General features: G+C 47.8%; 1 protein-coding gene across 5 annotated transcripts in view; it reads left to right on the top strand.

Annotated features, from left to right (window-relative positions):
• ATP2B4 (ATPase plasma membrane Ca2+ transporting 4) overlaps positions 1-17,992 on the top strand; it is a 90,207-nt gene that overhangs the window by 31,834 nt on the left and 40,381 nt on the right. For all 5 annotated transcript variants that reach the window (XM_082396421.1, XM_082396419.1, XM_082396420.1 and 2 more), the window contains one exon: positions 9,635-10,300. In XM_082396421.1, the coding sequence (XP_082252547.1) occupies positions 10,108-10,300 (193 nt within the window). In that variant the 5' untranslated portion in view covers positions 9,635-10,107. The remainder of the gene's footprint in view (positions 1-9,634; positions 10,301-17,992) is intronic.

The raw sequence follows: 17,992 nt of genomic DNA, 5'->3' as shown, positions 1-17,992 counted from the left end.
CTATTTCTACCAAAATCTTTTCCCAAGTGCCTAGTGCCCTGGAGACATATGTGTCCAAGGATAAATCAACCTCGCTTTTGGTCATCCTTCAGCATCTGACTCCTTGGTGCTGGTGAGAGGTCCTCACCACCCTGACTAGAACCTTGAATCTTGTTGTGCAGGAGTATCCCTTCACCCCAGAGCTCCCTGAGGTGTAAGAATTGGATGAAAGTTCTCTGTACAAGTGTCGGAAACATGTGTCCCTTCAGAGGTACCTCAGAGGTCATTTCCTGCAGCCCTCCAGCCAGGAGTGACCAGGCCCCATGCTGGGTGGCACTGCACCCAGGTTGTAGGGGGTGGGGCTTGCTTTGAGGCTCTCTTCCCACGACCCCTGGTGGAGGTCTCCGTATCTTCATCCTGATGATACAGGCAGCCAGTGGGGCCTGATGGGGAGTAAGGGGCTGCGAGGAATGCTGCTGGCTGGAGCCAGCCTTTGACAGGAAGGAAGAGGACAAAGCGCCTTTGTCTCTTCTCAGTGTGAGTGGTGCAGAGGTGAGAAAACCCTGAGTTTGGGCCTTTCTCCTTGATGAGCTGAGGCAGAGGCATGTAGGGGCAAGAAGCCATACATCCCCTTCTTTAAAGGAACTTACTTACTCTACTCCTCACTTCGGTGTTCCCCTTGCTGGCTCAAACCGCATGCTCTATAGTCTGGCCATACTCTTTTTGTTCCTGAGAAAGTTGTGCCGACTCTTTTTTTTTTTTTTTTTTTAAGCTGTTTTAGGGGGTTGGGAAAGGAAAACTTTAAAAGTAAAATAATACAAAACAGACCACTCTGCCATTACAGGCACATAAATAGCTGCACCATAGCCAGGCTGCAGACTCACTTTGCCATAGCAACCTCGGCGAGTGTTTATAGCAGCCTGTCGCCCCAACTGGAAAACAGCAGCTGCCTTGGCCTCAGCACAGCAGGCAGGCACCCCCCGAGAGGTGTTGCAGGGGCCACAGGCCAGCCCTTCTGCGGGGGCCGTGGGAACTGACAGAGCAAAAGCAGCATGGGGGGCTTCCCTGGTGGCGCAGTGGTTAAGAGTCCTCCTGCCAATGCAGGGGACACAGGTTTGAGCCCTGGTCCGGGAAGATCCCACATGCCACGGAGCAGCTGGGCCCGTGCACCACAACTCCTGAGCCTGCACTCTAGAGCCCACAAGCCACAACTACTGAGCCTTCATGCCACAACTACTGAGGCTTCATGCCGCAACTACTGAAGCCCACGCACCTGAAGCCCGTGCTCCGCAACAAGAGAAGCCACAACAATGAGAAGCCTGCGCACTGCAACAAAGAGTAGCCCCCGCTCACCAGAACTAGAGAAAGCCTGCGTGCAGCAACGGAGACCCAACGCAGCCAAAAATAAAAAAAAAAAAAAAGCAGCATGGGGTTCAGATGTGCTGGGGGGCAGTAATATTTGGGGAGCCTGAAGTGAGTGGTGGGTCTCTTTTGTGTCCATTTTTCCCCACCCCTGGGTACCACACCGTCTCTCATCTCCTGCCGAGTAGGAAACAGGAGTGCAGAGGGTGCGTAGCTGCACCAGAACCCGAAAGGGGTCTGGGTTTTCCTCTGACTCTCACCAGGTATCTTGTTTTAACTTTCTGAATAAATCTTGGCTTCAGTTGCAGCCTGTTCAGGGAGGTCCTCTCAAGTCTAATTTTCTCAAGGACTCACAGGAGAGGAGCTTTCCTTGGGAGGATCATGGGTCTCTCTGGGAAAGGGGGCTGCCCCAAGATGAATGGAAGCAGAGATCAACATTCTGGAAGGACTAAAGGAGGGCGAGATGTGACGAGAGCCTCCTGTGCGTCCCCTGTCAGGCTGGATCTGAGAACAGTGTCGGGACTGGGCCCCCAATCGAGGCTCTCAAAGTGCTTTAGCCTGGTGTTGGCTGGAGATTCTCACGACGTTGGAAACTCTGCATCGTTCTCAAGTGTGGTACCCAGACCAGCATCAGCATCCCCTTGTTAGGGAGCTTGTTATAAATGCACATTCCCAGACCCCACCCCAGACTTCCTGAACCAGCAACTCTGGGAACCCTCCTGGGAGTCCTGAGGCTCACTCAAGTTTCAGGATCACTGGTCCAAGGCACAACAGAAGTGCAAGAGAGTATGGTCTGCCCACTTTCTAAAGACCACAACTGACTTAGCGCCTCCTGTGTGAAGAAGGAAGAGTGAAGCTGGGGGATGAGGCGACAGCTATTCGGGAATGCTCCCGGCTCTCTTTCCTGGTGAACTCCATCTTCTCAGCATGGAGCCCTTGTCCATTCGCCTGGGAATTCCGGGAAGCAGCTGGGCTGAGAGAGGCTGGAAGAGGCAGTGGCGGGGGCTGGCTCTCTGTACGCTGTACCGGCAAGACTGCCGTGGAGCGGGGGAGGCGATGGGACGCCGGCAGGCATGGTGTCCAGGGGGTGGTACGCTGGCTAGTGTCTGGGTCCCACAGGAATGTTATTTTGCTTCCTCTCCTGCTGAGCCCCTGGGACAGCTGCCCCGGCAGTCTCTTTTGGTAGATGCCATGTGGCCTCCTCAGTCTGAGGCCAGGCAACTTCCCTCTCACCCCGAGGCCTCCCCAGAGCCTGCGGCCCGGGAGCAGCGAGATCCTGACTGACTCCAGTAGTCAAGGGAGATTGGCCCTCCCCCCGCCTCCACGAGCATGGCGTGATTCTGCTGAAATTTGTTTCTAAAAATAACACAGGATCCAATCCAGCTGCTAAAAAGCCCCTTGCTTCCCTTGGGACGAAAATGTGGAAAAACCGCCGTAGCCCCAAGAAAGGCAATCTGTGTTGCCCAGGAGAGTGTGTGTACTGGATATTTGAATGCTGCTGCCCAAGGGTCTGCCTCTAACCATCCCAGTTTCGAGCAGCTGCACCTTAGTGTTAGAGGCAGGTACCCTTCTAACGCATATCCTGAGCATTTCCCACAATCTGGCCAGCACTCCCTTCATTAGACAACAGACCTTCTGGATGGCACTGCTGCTCCCAGCTGAAGTCAGCTCTTGTCCTCCTTAATCAGCTGAAGGAGTGGGAGGTTGCTCTTCCATCCTCTACATTTTTTTGAGCTCTGGCTTGCTGTGAACATTCCCTCAACACCCCTGAGTCACAGGAGGCCACGGAGGTGACCCGGGCCAGTATGACTCATAATATTTGGAAAAGAGGGTATATTCCCTATGGCTCTAGGCTCAAGGGACTGCCCGTTTTCATCTTGATCTATTGATGCTATTATTAGGATGAATGCAGGGGGGTGACAATGCCCCACTAGGCACATGCCAGCTTCCGTTTCCCACCCCATGCTGTGAAGCTTCCTGTCTTCATCTTGATGGTTCCTGGAGTCTCTGAGAGGGGCCGGATCAACAGGCCAGATGATCAGGAAGAGACTGTCATCAGCCTTGGGTCAATTCTTGGTATCACTGTTTAGAGAAGGCTGTGCTATCTATGCGCCTGACCTTCTCCCTGCCCTCTGAAGGCATCTGGCCAGAACTGATAAGTTTTGTCCTCATTGTCATAGCATATCTTAGACAGTACAGCCCCTCCAGGCTTCAGCATCATAGTATGTTTTATTTTTTTTAGACCTCAGGTACAGACTATTGAGTCAATCATACTATGGATTCATGGCCCAGTGTTATCGTTGGTCCATGCAAGGCCCTTCCTGTGCTCACTGTTTCCCCGTATCCCATGTCTTTTCCCTTCCTTGCCTAGGAGCAGCATTCTAATGTGTTAATATGTATCTTTTTGTTTAAATACATCCCTTAAAGTGTATAGTTTTGCTTTAGATGCATGTGTTTTTAACTTTTGTTAAAGCACCTTTTTTACCCCCACTAAGCACTGTTTTTAAGATAGCAATTTTGTTGTGTGTATATCTGATCTGTCTTTCTAACTGTGGCATAATATCCCCTCTTATCTAGCTCACATATTTTACCTGTCCGTCACTGGGAGAGGGGATTCCAGGTTGCCTTCAACGCTCTGTCACCACAAATAATGTCCCAGTGAACATCCTTACACATGCCCCTTTCTGAACCTGTGTGAGAATTTCTTTGGGAGATGTACCCACTTGATGACTGCATCCAGGGTATGCATAGACTTAGTTCGGTCAAGTACGAGGTGGCTCCAAGGAGGAGGGGAAATTCTGGATCCCTGAGACCCAGGGGTTGAGGACAAGACATTTTCTCCAGATAGATGCTTTGATTCTAGCACTGCATTTCTGCTGCTGAGTTGAAGAAGACACTCTCAGGGTAGCAGACTTGGGGAGGGGGAGGGTAAGGGAGGGAGCCTCATGTATACCACCTCCTAACCAGCAAGTGATGTTTTCTCTTTAGGAAGGGAGTACCCACCAGAACCCAAATCCTAGGGGCTGACTGAGAATTAGCATCGAGTTCCAAGACCAGGAGCAGAACCACAGGCTACAGTGTGCCATGCTGTAGTCAGTACAGAGGCATGGTTTTGGTGCCTCAGCCCTCACTTGGCTTCCTGGCACCGGCATGGCTATTGCTGAGGATGACAGGTGGTGCCGCCCACTACCTGAACTTTAGCCAACATCCTCTGCCTCTGACCTTCTTCCCATATGCCTCCAAAGGGCCTCAGTAGACTGAAGGAGGGTATGTGCGCAGGTCTGCTCTGCAAGTCAGCAGGCATTAGGGGAGCAATTAGGGCAGGGCGGGCATGGGGAGGGAAAGAGAACCTGGGACCACGATGAGGATGGCTGCTACACCCAAGTGGTGGGAACTAGCACAGGTGGGCTAGACTCTGGGTTATGGGAATAAGGGGCCTGTAATGAGGAGGGAGCAGAGCAGCCTTCGTGTAGAATTTAGACCTTCAGAGAGAAGGGCCAACCAGGGATGTTTCATGCTGGGCAGCCTGCCATGTTCAGGTGCTTGCCAGCTTTCTTGAAAGCCCCTCTAAGAGGTATGACAGTGCCGAGAAAAGGAGTGAAGCTTAAGACACTGTAGGTAATGGCTGAGGAACTGCCCCTGCTGGAGAAAGGAGGGAGAGGCTCTAGAGCCGGGGCTCTCTGTGCCTCTCCCCAGTCCGTACAGGCTGCCAGGCCCTGGGTGTGAGATGAGGAGTGGAGGGAGCCCTCAGCCCCACTCCTTCAGTCTCTAGGTGGGAACTGGATATACTTGGAATCATGCCAATCCAGAGCTAAGGGCATTCTGGCTGGGGGGATACGTATGTGTGGGGGTGGGGATGGAGTGGGGAGTGTCTGCCCCTCACAAGCTGTAGCTCTGCCCCTACGCCTGCCCTGATGTGTTGTAGAGGCTTCAGGGGTTGTGGGTCAGGGACAGATAGATAGGTTTATACGGGCCTTCTGATCAAACTTTAGAAAGTAAATCTGTAGCTTTGTTTCCATTTTTCTTACAGGATTGTCCTTGTACTTGATGCAGGGTAGCTTTGGATTCAGACTAGGACACAAATCCTGGTTCTCTGAATCTCTATTTCCCTGCTATAAAATGGGGTGCCCTCCTTATAGGGCTGTTAGTGAAGATTCAGTGAAGCAATATGTAGAATAATGATAAATAACTACTATTTATGGACCAGCCACGACATATCAGCTGCTATGCTAGGCTGCTGCCTATACAGTACACACGTGTGTGCGCATGTGTGTGTGTTTACATATATGATTTCTCTCGGGGAAGTGTGGGCTTGAAGCAGGTTTCATATCTCAGTTTGGTGCATTCTAAGGTGGGACCAGCCTACTCCTGTGCCACCCCCCTCCCCACCCGCACAAGGTCTTCCCTTCTTGGCACTGATGCTCCAACCACAGCATCTCCAAGTGCTACCAACTCACTTCTGAGCAGAGGCTCCCAGCCCAGCGAAGAGGGCAGGGCATGAGAGTCCGCTCCACTGAACAGCCCCTGCCTGCAGCCCAGAAGCCAGAGTTGAGCATAGCTACTTATTATTCCAGGCAGGTCTGGCTGCAGTGCTGCACCAGCCTGAAGCCCTAGGCCCCTGGCCCCTCCTGTTCCCTTTCTCCTCTTTCCATTCATACTTCATTTCCCATGCATCATGCCAGATTCATTAGGAGCCTTTGGCAGGGGAGATTCAGGGGGTGGGTTCCTTTCAGATTCTCAGAATACCCTACTCCCTACATAGGGAGTTACCCTTTCTCCTCATAGCCTGGGGGTGCACCCCAGGAAAGTTAAGAGTAAGGGATTTCTTGACAAAATTGGAGGAAACAGTGTCTGACTGTTGTTTATGGTTTGGTGACTTAAGGCATGAGGTTTTTGTCTCTGGCAGCGCCTCAGTTTAGAACTTGCTAGGGAGCTCAGCTGCACATTGAGTCATCAGGAAATATAGGGTGGTCTGCTTCTCAGGTATGTGTAGGAACAGGAGGGGGTCTCTTTCACCCTCATTGCCTGTGACGTGATGTAGTTGATTCTGAAAGAGAGAGAGCAAGTGTAAGAGTCAGCATTTCCTCTGCGTGGTTATGTGTATTCTCCGTACCCCAAAGCTGCCTACTTTTTAAAGGACTTATATTTGTCAGAAAATGGGGAGGTCCAGACTTGAGGGAAGGAGTAAGGTATAACAAAAGGAGGACCAGGCAGTCAAGGCCACTGACTTGCCAAAGAACAAATCACTTTTTATGTCTTTGGACCTCAGTGTCTTCATCTGTAAGGTGGGAGTCACAGCTGTCCTACCTAAAATTGATGTGACAATCCTTTTACATGTCACTGCAAGTTGTAGAACAGATGTTACAGAACTTTAGGAGGAAAAAAATTAAAATGATTTAATGATCATATAACTAGTATGATTTCTTGCCCCTGCAGGAAGGGATGAGAGTTTGCTCTTCTATACCATCATCATTAAGCTGGCAAAATGCTAGAAACGGGGAGTGAGAACATACCTAACCCAGGAGGCACTGAGCCGAATGACTAATCCTGACCTGACAAGAGGTGGTACCTCCTAGGCATCTGAGCATTGCATCTGAGCCTGAGCCTGTGTGAGCATTTACATACTATTCTTTGCCAGTTGCCTAATAAGGTTAGGGGCTAGGCAAGCTCAGCAGTTGCAGAGAGCTCTTATTCTAAGAGCTCAGAGAGAAGTATTGGCACCAGCTATGCCTCTGAATTCCGGAAGAACTTTCACGGAGAGCCCAACTTAAGAAAGGGTCCCAAATGGGCACTGTCCCTGTGACTTTGTGCCAGCAGCTTAGTGCTTGACCTACATATGTGTCTCTAGAGCAACCTGAAGCAGACAAACCTCATTCCTTTCTACTTGTCCCATGTGTTCTAATCTTAAGTGACCTTTTCTCATTGGTTGTCTACGTGAGTGGAAGAATCTCTCCTCTTTGATCTCTTCAGACTGCCCCTACTTCTCTAGAGATCCCAGGCCACATTGCCTAGTGGTTATAGCTAATGGTTCTAACCTAGCTAATGGTTACTGCTAATGAAGCTGCCTTGGAATTTTCCATTCTTTTGGGGGTGTGGGAGTTCCCCCTGGCAAGGAAAGATGGAGGGGCACGTGGAAATTATTGCTCTTCTGCTTTAAGGGCTAGATTTAAAAAGTTCATTAAGATCAAATCAAGCTTTTTCGCATCACTTGAGTGTCCTATACTGGACACTGGTCATCTTTCATCTAAGATTTCAAAGCACTATTTCTATTTATAATCCCTTTCCTTTATCACTTTCTTAGGATGATGTGAAAAGGTAGGGCTGATTCTTCCCCCAGATAAAGATGGGAGGAGCTGAGCCCTAAGAAAACTGAGCACTAAGAAGGCCAAGTGACTTGCCTGAGGGGTACCTGGGAAGATGGTGAATCTGGTTCTGAATCTACTACTGGTTTTTCAATCAAAAAAATTAGCTGAATGCCTGCTCCATGCAGGTGGTCATCTAGGCACTGGGGAGAAAGCAGTGAACAAGACACATGAAAAGTCTCTGCCTTCATAGAACAAACATGGCAGTGGGTAGAGAGTTAAAAAAAAGTAAAATCTTCTGATTTCCAGTTAAGCTCTCAATCAGCACTGTCCTCAACATCCTCTTGAAAGGCTAAGGAGTTCAACTTAAGGGTCAGCTGGGCTTCTTGCTGCTATAGCCCTTCCCACTGCTTCCAGACTTGGAGAAGAAGGTGAATTGGAGAGAAAAGCCTGTGGTACTGTTTATCCCTATGCCAGTATGATTGAAGGGAGTTTGACACTCTGCCTCAGGTTCTCTCCAGACCTCCTTGTTCCCCAGGATTCTCTGATGACATCTAAAAAGAAAGGGAATATGATGTTTAAAAAACAATAGCAACAACAACAAAACAAAACCCTGCTTGCGTAACCCTTTGTAAGTCAGAGTAGCTCTAAAAATTTATAGTAGAAGGAGGAGGCAGAGGGCAGACTGGGAGAGAGAGGGGTTTAACCACCTCCATCCCAGTGGAACCTGCCAGGAACAGGATTGATTATAATTAGCAGGAACTTTGGCCACATGTGATTTTTGGAAAATTAATTGATAAAAGAGTCAAGTCCTTATCTGATGGTCCTTGTGCTCCTTTGTTCACCTTCTAGAAGCAAGGATGTCATCCATTTATTAGAGAGGGGCTGGGCCCCCAGTGTTTGGGTGCTGTGTTCAGGAAGAGCCCCTTCACATTTAAATAGCCAATGTGTGGCAGTCCTCCTGCATGCCACACAGCAGCCCCTTTCTGACGCTGAGAACGGAGCTCAGGATAAGCCTTTTCACCTTCATCCTCCCTGTTCTTACCTGTACATACTCCTGACCCTCTTTCCCTAGTGAGCACGTGTAAGAGGTAACACATGCCTTCCTGGGGAGAAATGCTGGTTTGAGACCCTCCGGTGTCACTCACACGCAGACTAACTTTGCTCCCCTACTCACCCTGTTGTGGCCCTAGGCTCTATCTGAATCAGTAGCTGTCATATTCCTGCCACCCCAGAGGAACTTTAACACTCATAGGCTTCAAACTCACTCTTTCCTCCTCAGAGGTCCTTCTGTCCCCTTTATGTAAAAAGGTTCCACCCTGTATCGCCTACTGACAGAGCATTTTACTCATCCTTACCCCCCAAAAGCTTTTTGGAGCAGTGGGGGGCTTAGCTCCTGATCTATGGACAACTGCGGCATCCTGAAGAATTTCTATACAGCATCAGGCTGAGTATTCTGAGGGGCTGCAGAGGATTGGGCATCTTCTACCAGGTTGTCCTCCTGGTTTGTAAATGTGTGTATTAGGAGTAGGGGAGGGTGCAGGGTATGGGGGAGGGTGGCAGACTGGCAGGCCACCCTCCAGATCACTCTGGTCTGGACTCCTTTTCTGACCTCTTCCCACCTCTTAGAAGTAAGGTCAGACTAAAAGATTCTGTAGCAGGTCCCTCAAATAGACAGGGAGTGCATTAGAACAATTAGAGGTCATAACCTTTTATTTCCAGGTTTCTGAAGTTGTAGGGTTTGTGTTGCTTGGTTTGGAAGAGGTGAGGTATGAAGACTGGGGTGTATCTGAAATTGTTGGAGTCTACAGGCTGCTGGGGCCTCCCAGGGAGGAAGGGGCCTCAGCTCAGGCCTCAGCTATCAGTTCAGCTCAGACATCAACCGTCACCTAAACTCTGTGCTAGAATGAGTACCTCTTGCCCTTGCAGATGCTGGATCTCCATGCTGCTCTAATTGTTTCTTTTTGTCTATCTTTGAATCTTTATTCCAGAGATCCCGTTGTCATCGGTATCCAGGGAACCCTCCTCTTCCTCCTCCTCCTGCCGCCTCTCTACCACTGCAGTCGCTGGTTGTTGCTAAGGTTGCCTCCATGGTAACATGCACATCCTGTTTACACCTCCATCTGGGCAAGTTGGTCTAAGCTAGGAACCTACCTACCTACCCTGGACAACCACTTCCATCACCACCTGGGGACACCAATCATCGTGACACGTGGTCCGGTTCCACTCAGTTCCCCCATCCTCTTCCTCCTCCCACTGCCAAGCTTCATACTCAGAAAAGGATCTGGGCTACGGGTTGCTACTCTGAAGCTTATTGCACAAGATATAGTCGATCTATTTCCCATCTGGGCTCCCAGTGAAGCAAAAAGTAAGAAGAAGTGAGGCAGAGAGGCAAGAGACCCTGATCAGTGGAAGGGAAATTTCACATTTTCTCTGGTTGAGGGGTTTGGTAACAGCAGGCAAAATGACAAACCCAACAGAACACGCCTTGCCAGCCAACTCGATAATTGAGAGCCATGAAGGGGAATTTGGCTGCACAGTAATGGACCTGAGGAAGCTCATGGAGCTGCGTTCAACTGATGCAATAAACCAGATCAATGTCCACTATGGAGGAGTAATGAATCTCTGCAGTAGACTGAAAACCAACCCTGTGGAAGGTAAAGGCCATACCAGGGGTGGGGAATTGGAGGAAGGTGGCTAGTGTTAAAATATATTATTTTCCCAACTTCTAGAGAAGGAACATTTCTGGAGACCTTGCTGGTATATCTGTGTCTGGTGGGTAAAGTATAGTATCTGAAGAGCTGAAAGGAGGTGCGGCTATGGAGAGAAATGTCATTTCTTTCCCAGAGATGATGTTGAGTGACTGTGGTATTCTCTGAAGATCATTCTTTCCTCCTTTTTCTGTATCAATGTACAGAAGGCAGAAGATCTCTATTTTATAAATGTTTATGTTAGAGATGCTTTTATCAGTGATCAAGTCCCTTATTCTGTATCAGTCTTTGATTGCGAAGGGTTGAAGATATAATTCTTCCCCACACTGATCTTACAGTGTAATATGAAGAAAAGTGGGTGAGTCCATCTACCTAATGTAGCACTTCTCTATGGTACACAGTTACAAACAGGATGGTAAGTCATAACCTAGAGAGTTGTACCCACCATATCTTTGGATTACTCACTCTGTTTTCTTTCAGGGAATTATTGATGACTTTTTCAACCCTGTCCTATGCACTTTTAGTATAGTTGTTCTTAATCTATTCTTAAAAGAGAATGAAAAATCCAGCTTAATGCTTACCTGGCTCAGCCCAGTTGCCCAGTGAGCCATGGTAATTTTGCCTCATTGAAATGGAGAGAGTACCAGAGGAATCTTATTTTCTCCTTTGCCTGGTTTCAGCATCTGTTACAGGTCCTTGCTTGGTCCTATCAGTCAGGCAGGCCACGGTTGAGTAGCTTGAGATAGAGCAAAGATCTTGTCCTTTAGATGCCTTCGGCCTCTTGACGTATACCATTTCTGACCCTTCCTTGGAGGCCACATCATACTTCTTGCCAATTCTAAGAAGTTTTGACCCCTAGCCAATGTTATAAGTTAGTGACTTGGAGTCCAGACTCTCTAGGATTAAAAAAAGGAAGAGATTTTTATCTAGATATCTGTACATTGCCCATGTCTTATTTTATTTTATTTTTTGCAATCAAAGAGAGCTGCCCTACACGTCCTCTGTACTTCTAGAATTCAGTTTCTTATCTCATAGGCTCTAAGTTCAAATATTAGCTCTACCATTTACTAGCTGAATAGCATTGAACAGTTTGCTCAGCCTGCCTAAGTAAACATCATTTTCTTCTTTGAAAATGATGTTAGTATCTAGCCTGTAGAGTTATTGGAATTAAATAATGTAATGTTATGTACAATGCTTACGCTTATAATGGGTGTTCAATAAATTAGTCGTCTCACATTAAAATGGAGTCCATGTGTCTGAAGATATTTGCCAGAATATGAGTGCCTATGGAGTGCAATGTGTTATTACATCTGGAGAGGCTGCTGCAGTCTACTTGCAACCACTGTCCATTTTCTCCATTCACCTGTTGATGTCAAAAAGCTGTTTAAGATGGCAGTGCTTAGTTGCTTTCATGTGGCTTAGCAAAGGCCTTCTGTTTAGTATCTAATGACTGCCCTTTGGATAATGCCTACTTCTTGTCAGCTAGATTTCTTTATTCTGCCACTTTCACAGTAGCATTGACCTTAAAGAGAGGGTATTCTATTATGTTTAACTGAGATACTGCAATACTTTCGAAACATTCATCAGAATTTAAGCAGGATCTTTCTTTTCCCCTTCCTCTTCTGTTCTTATCCCTTGGGTCAGTTGTTTCTCTCACAAAGTGAAACTCAGAAGTCCAAATAAGCTGGAACCTAAGAAACTCCAAAGAACAGGGTCCAGACTTTCCTCCCGATTTTCCAAACCCTTTCTCATAGCTGTTATTGTTAACTTCCTGATTCCCAGAGAGCTTCCATTCCCAAATGCCAGCATATATATTGTACTTTAATCTCAACATCAGATATCAAATGCTTAGATTCTTTCCCAGTCCTGGTTTCAGACCTGTAGTTGAAAGTCACCCTTCTGATGTCAGGTGCCTCTGTTGCTACAGACCCTGGCCATGCCTATATCCCAGTACCTCTACCATTGTCACAGTTGTCCACTGCCATTCTCCTGCTTCCTTAGATCACAAATATGTATCCTGATTTATTTCAATATTACGACTTACCCATAGGGCTGGTCCTGGAGCTGCTGAGGCAGGGTGTCAGAAAATAACTTTTCTGCGAGTAATTTTTAGCCCCCAGTGCCAACAATGACCCCCTCATATGTGAGAAAGGTAAAGGGATAGGCAAAGGAGACACAGAAGAGCTATGACACAGAAGTCTCTCCCCAGACAGGGATGGTGCTGAGCAGTTTGGTTGGACAGGCTGAGAAAAGAGCATCAATATCCAGGTGCCATAAAAAAACCGCCTGTTCACAGAAGACCACTGAGGTGCCTGACAGCCTATCATAGCTGTGGGAGGCCCCTGCAGGCTAATAATAAGAATAAAGAAATTTTCCCGGTGTTAGAATTCTGCTGATTGGAAACCAACGTGAAGTAAGATAGGGGGGATTGGTTCCTAGAATATGACTCTTCCCCTTAATTTTCTGTTGGATTGATAGTATCTTTAGTATAGATTGGTAGATTGTTTTAAACCATAGCTACTAAGGGGTCTTATGGAACTTGGAGTTTATAACATTTCAAACACTAACATGTTTTTTTTATTCTGTCTCTCTCTCTCTCTCTTGCTCATAACAGACCAAAAGGTTTAAATGACTTGCCTAAAGTCTTACCACAGGGTAGAACTCGATGGAATAATTCATGTTTTCTGATTCACAGTCCATTAATGTTCTGCTGCCCCTTTGGCTAGAGCAGCAACACGGAGAATCTCAGAATCACAGATAATTTTACAATTTGTTTTATATTCCAATGCCTGATAAAATGTCTAACCGTGACCCAATGCTAATGTGAATTTAATGTTGGCTTGTGTTCCTTGAGTACAATGGCTAGTTGGAACAAGAGGAGATGCCCCAGTGGCCATGAGTTGGTTACATTCGAGACGACGTGGAGGTGCTCAGCCTCCATGGCATTCAGCAATGACCAGACACAAGGTTGAGTGTGAGCAAAAAAGGGAAGGAAAGTTGGGGAAACAAAAAAGGGTGGGGGAGACGTGAAAGACGACACATGCTTTCATCTAAGCCACTAAAGAGTTCAGCCTTCATGGCCAGGTTAAAGAGAAGCAGAGAGGCAGAGGTGAGGCTCTAGTTCCTGGATAAGTGGTTGTTGTGTTGCCTGAGGTTTATCAGTAGGGAAAACCTGAGCATTTTGCGCCAATGGAATCTTTTTAGTTTGCTTGCTTCTTTCCTCATTCCAATTTCTTTATTCCCCCTCTTTCTATTGCCTCTTCTTTCCCCATTACATCCCAACCCCAACCAATCTCTCCAATCCCCAAAGAGCTGAGCATTTTGGATGATACCCGCTAGAAGATGGCTTTTTATCTTCTGATCAGTTTTGCATGCTATCTCCTGGCTTCCAAGAGCAAGAGAAACCTTTGTGAATCTGGAATGAGAATTACCCATGGCTTAAGGGGAAGAAAGGAGAGGTATTTTCCTTAGTCTCAGTCTCCCTTTGTGTGCAGGAAGAAGAGAGAATCCTAGTTGAGAGATTCTTTGGTCTAGATAGAAAGTTGTATGAATTCTTCTTCCCCATAGAACTTTTCCACATTGGTCCTCAGCTGTGTTACCCTTTTTAGGAGGAAGAATGATGTTTTCTGAGGAGGAGCTAGGCCAGCAGTTAGGGGGGAGGTCTGGGCCCAGATGAGAAAGGGCAGAGAAGGGGAGCCTTGACTAAACAAGGAATCATTACCTGTGGGCTTCTTTCAGAAAGCTAAAGACTATTTATGTTGAATTTGGATCTATAAGAATGTTGGTGGGAATTTCTGTTTCATGTTCCCTCTGTACCCTGCTATTCCTTTTCTCCTCTGCAGAGTTGAGGGTGTGACAGTGGGATACAGAGGGTTTCTAATTTCTTTTCAACCACATTAAACAAATATTTAATGTCCAGCAGGTGCTGGGGACACAATGGTGAACACGACAGGGACAGTTCTTCCTTCCATAGAGCTTACAGGCAATAAGAGGATACACAAAAATTAAGGCAATTTCAGAAATATTGTCATAGTGCTATGATGGTATTATGGGAGCACATAGTACAGGGACCTAAGCTGAGGGGATTGTAGGGAAGGAAAAGGGGGCCTAGGAGTCAGAGATAGGACTCCTCCATCATGTGATTGCCTAGGGAAGCTCTGGCCTGGCCATGCTCTGTGGTAATTGCTACCACTTACTAAATGTTCCTGGCATAAGATGCAAGCATCTTTGCCTTGCCTAATTACTGAGCACCTACTAGGTTTTGGGAGCTGAGATTCTTTGGGGAGTAAACAGCAGGAGGGGGAAAAAATCTGTTTTAAGACAGCCCAAACTTTGATTTTGGTTCATTAACTGCAGGATTTAGGTTAATATCTCCTGCCATCTTAAGGTCTCTGGGGTTTAGCTGTGTTCCTGTTGCCATGCCTTTTGAGGTCAGTGGCATGTTCTACCAAGAACTATCCATTTTCCCATAAGCTGGGACATACTGGGAATGGGCTCTTCCTCAGTGTGGGAGATTGAAATTTCTAGTAGCATTGTCAATCTGAAAGAAAATTGCACACGTAGCCCCAATAAATGTTCACCTACAGTACTTCTAACACTAATATTATTTACATAATGGGATCTACAAGAAATAGAAATGGATGAAGTAATACAAAAAGTTCCAGTACCTTTCCCACGCTCTAACAGATGAATGCATGCCCCCCATTTAGAGACCACTGCTTTAGAGAATGTTGATGTTGCAGGGGATGTAAAGAAATGGGCAAGTGGATATGGGATGGAACGGATATGAGAAGAAGATGGGCAACTGGCTTCTCTGAGATTTTCCTCCCTATCTGTAGGGCTTATAGTCTGTTTTAGAAAATCCACTTTTAGGAGTCCATCAATTTTAACTTAGAAGCATAGCCAAGCTACCTCTCTTTCCTCATGCCCTCTGCCCCATAGCCGTCACCTGGAAGATGACAAATAAATTATTCTAAAAACAATTCATGTGGGCATGACTGCTGAGAATAACAATCTGTGGTCCTCTCTGCCCATCACACTTTGGGCAGACATATTAAGTTTAAGGTATGACAGAGACTCATGCCGAAAGAATATCTTAGAGGGAGGAGAAGGGGTAGAGATGGGCAGACCAGCTCAAACAGCCAGAGAGCAGCTACGCTGTGATGTGAGTAGCTGTGAAATATTTAGTACTTGGCAGAGGGGTGGGAAAGGTTTTCACAAAACCTGGGGGAAGCAGCATCAACAGTGGGATGGTAGATGATTGAGAAAGACAGGAGAGAAAAAGCGCCCTCCCTCAGTCCCTCCTCCCCCTGCAGGGAATTCCACGTTGCATCCTGGGAGTTCCCTGTCTGGTTTGAGTTATATGCCTAGGGCTGAATTAAGCCAACCGTGCGTGACAGCTGTGGGCCTGCTCTTTCCCAGGCCAACCCCAGGCTCTGTGAATTCTTTTCTATCCAGCTCCTCCTTGCCCAGAGTTGGGCTTCTGGCTTAGCTGGCATAATGCTACCAAGCAGGGGGTAGAGAAGTCTGGAGGCAGGGAGAATAGTTACATCTCCTGAACCTGAGAGCCCTCCCTGCTTTCTCCCCTTCCACCAGGCCTAGAACCTTTTGTGCCACATTCCTTTGGCAACTCAGCAGAAACTCTTGCGAGTTTTGTTTTGCTTTAAACCTTCTTGTCATTGCCTTGCACTGAACCTGTCAGCCAGGGGAGGGAAGAAAGATAGCATTCCCTCCTTGGCTGAGGCAGATGTTGCATCCACCCTTGGAAGTGGAGCTTTCGCTCTTTTTATTTAGCTCTGAGGTGTGAGTACGGGGGGGTGTGACACCGGAGGGGAGTGTGTGCATGCAGCGTGGGAGAGGGCAGCCGAGCAGAGGGTGAGGAGGGCACTTCGGGGAGCTGTCTCTTCTCTATGCCGGAGTTGGAGTGTTCAAAAAAGGCATACAGCAGAGGGCCAGATAAGGGGAGACATTCCCTGAGGAAGCTGTCCACCTAGGGCAGGGCTTTAGGATTGAGAGTGAGAAAGGGGCATTCTTCTCTAAGTCCATCATCCTCTCGTTGTGACCTTAGGGAGACTGCCTTCTCTCTGGGGGCTGGAAGGCCAGCAGGTACAGAGCACATTTCCAAGCTGTGGGTGTGTTAAGCTAGAGATGCAGAAGCAGGGAAACTGCTCTGAATCCTCGGAGGAGTGGCAATGGGTTAGCAGCAGGAGCTGTCAGTCCTTATGTTGATTTTAGGCTACTCTTCCCTTTTGCCCCCTAATCCAGGGTTTTTAAGGTAGGACTTGAAAGGTATTCTGATGTCTGTTCTTATATACCAAATAGGATTGCCTTCAAATCAACCCAGAGAAACCTCTCCCTTATACTATTTTTGTAGGAGAAGATTCTGCTGTCCCATTGGCAAGGTATCATAACTCAGACAGCTGGGAAGTCCCTCATGATGTCTAACCTAGCCCCACCCTTTCTGGGCCTGAGCTGGCTCTGATAAGGGGTGCCTCTGCCGACAGTCCTCGGCCTCCTAGGGAAGCTGGCCCTGGTCCTTCCCTGCTGGAGCCAGGCCACTGAGGGCTGGGCTGCCGCTTCTCTTCCCAAGCCCTGGGTCCCCGCACAGGCTCACAGCAGACACAGATTTTCCACCGCTGCTTATTCCGTCTCCCGCCAGCCTGGGCAGGGCTGTGTAATTCCCCAGCGTGGGGTGGGGGCGATGACTTCACAGACTGACATTCTTGTCACCTCTCCTAGCTCATGTGTTAAGTCTGGCTCTTGGGGCCAGATGTACTCCCGATTTGGGTGGATTTTCTCTCTTATGTTCTTGGGGACAAGGTTTCTTCTCATTTTCTTGATGTATTTTTAGGGGAAACCCTTTTCCAGTGTTTCCAGCATTTTCTCCCTGCCAAGTCTTCCTTCCCCTCTTCGGGAAGCGGTATATTTTAGACGCAACTGTGGAGATAAGGGACTAAAACCCCCTCCTGGGCTGGACAAGTATTTATGTGAAATCACAGCTGCTGAGATCAAGGCCTGAGAGCCTCTTGGGGGCAGGAAGAATGGGAATGGAAAGCCCAAAACTGGGGATTGGCCGAGCTCCCGGTCCCACATGGCTTTCCTGTGCCATGCCACATGTCAGAGAGGATTCCCAAGGCTACTACGCTGACAGTCCCAAACTGCCCCTCCCTGCCACACGGCATGCTGGGAACTTGGGCAGCCACTTGACTTCTTAAGGTAGCTATTGTAAGAGCGTAGGGTGACTTAAGGTGGAGCAGAGAGATGAGAGAAAATGGCAAAAGGGAAGTAAATGTGTGACTTTGAGGGCATCTAGGTAAGAGCAAGGCCTGACCTTTTTTGTTTTCCATAACCTGTCTTGTTTCATTTGCTTGGGTCCAAAAAAGGCCAATAATGAACCTTTTATTGAATACAAAATTCATAGGTTAGAGTCTGACAGACCTGGTGTCACCATCCCTGAGGACAGGAAAAGATGGGACTAATTCACTCCGGTTGTAAATAAAGAGTGGGAACAGGACTGATTTGCCTAGAGGTGTAGAGAAAAGCAGCATGTGGGCCTGCCCCGAGGTAAATAAAGGAGGGTGGGTGACCAACCATCCCTGTTTGCCTGGGGCTGAGGGGCCGTCCCAGGAGGCAGGAGCT

Source organism: Balaenoptera borealis (genome assembly GCF_965194805.1).
Source record: "Balaenoptera borealis genome assembly, chromosome: 1".
NCBI classification, from domain to species: Eukaryota; Metazoa; Chordata; class Mammalia; order Artiodactyla; family Balaenopteridae; genus Balaenoptera; species Balaenoptera borealis.
This window is presented reverse-complemented; position numbering and strand designations above follow the sequence as displayed.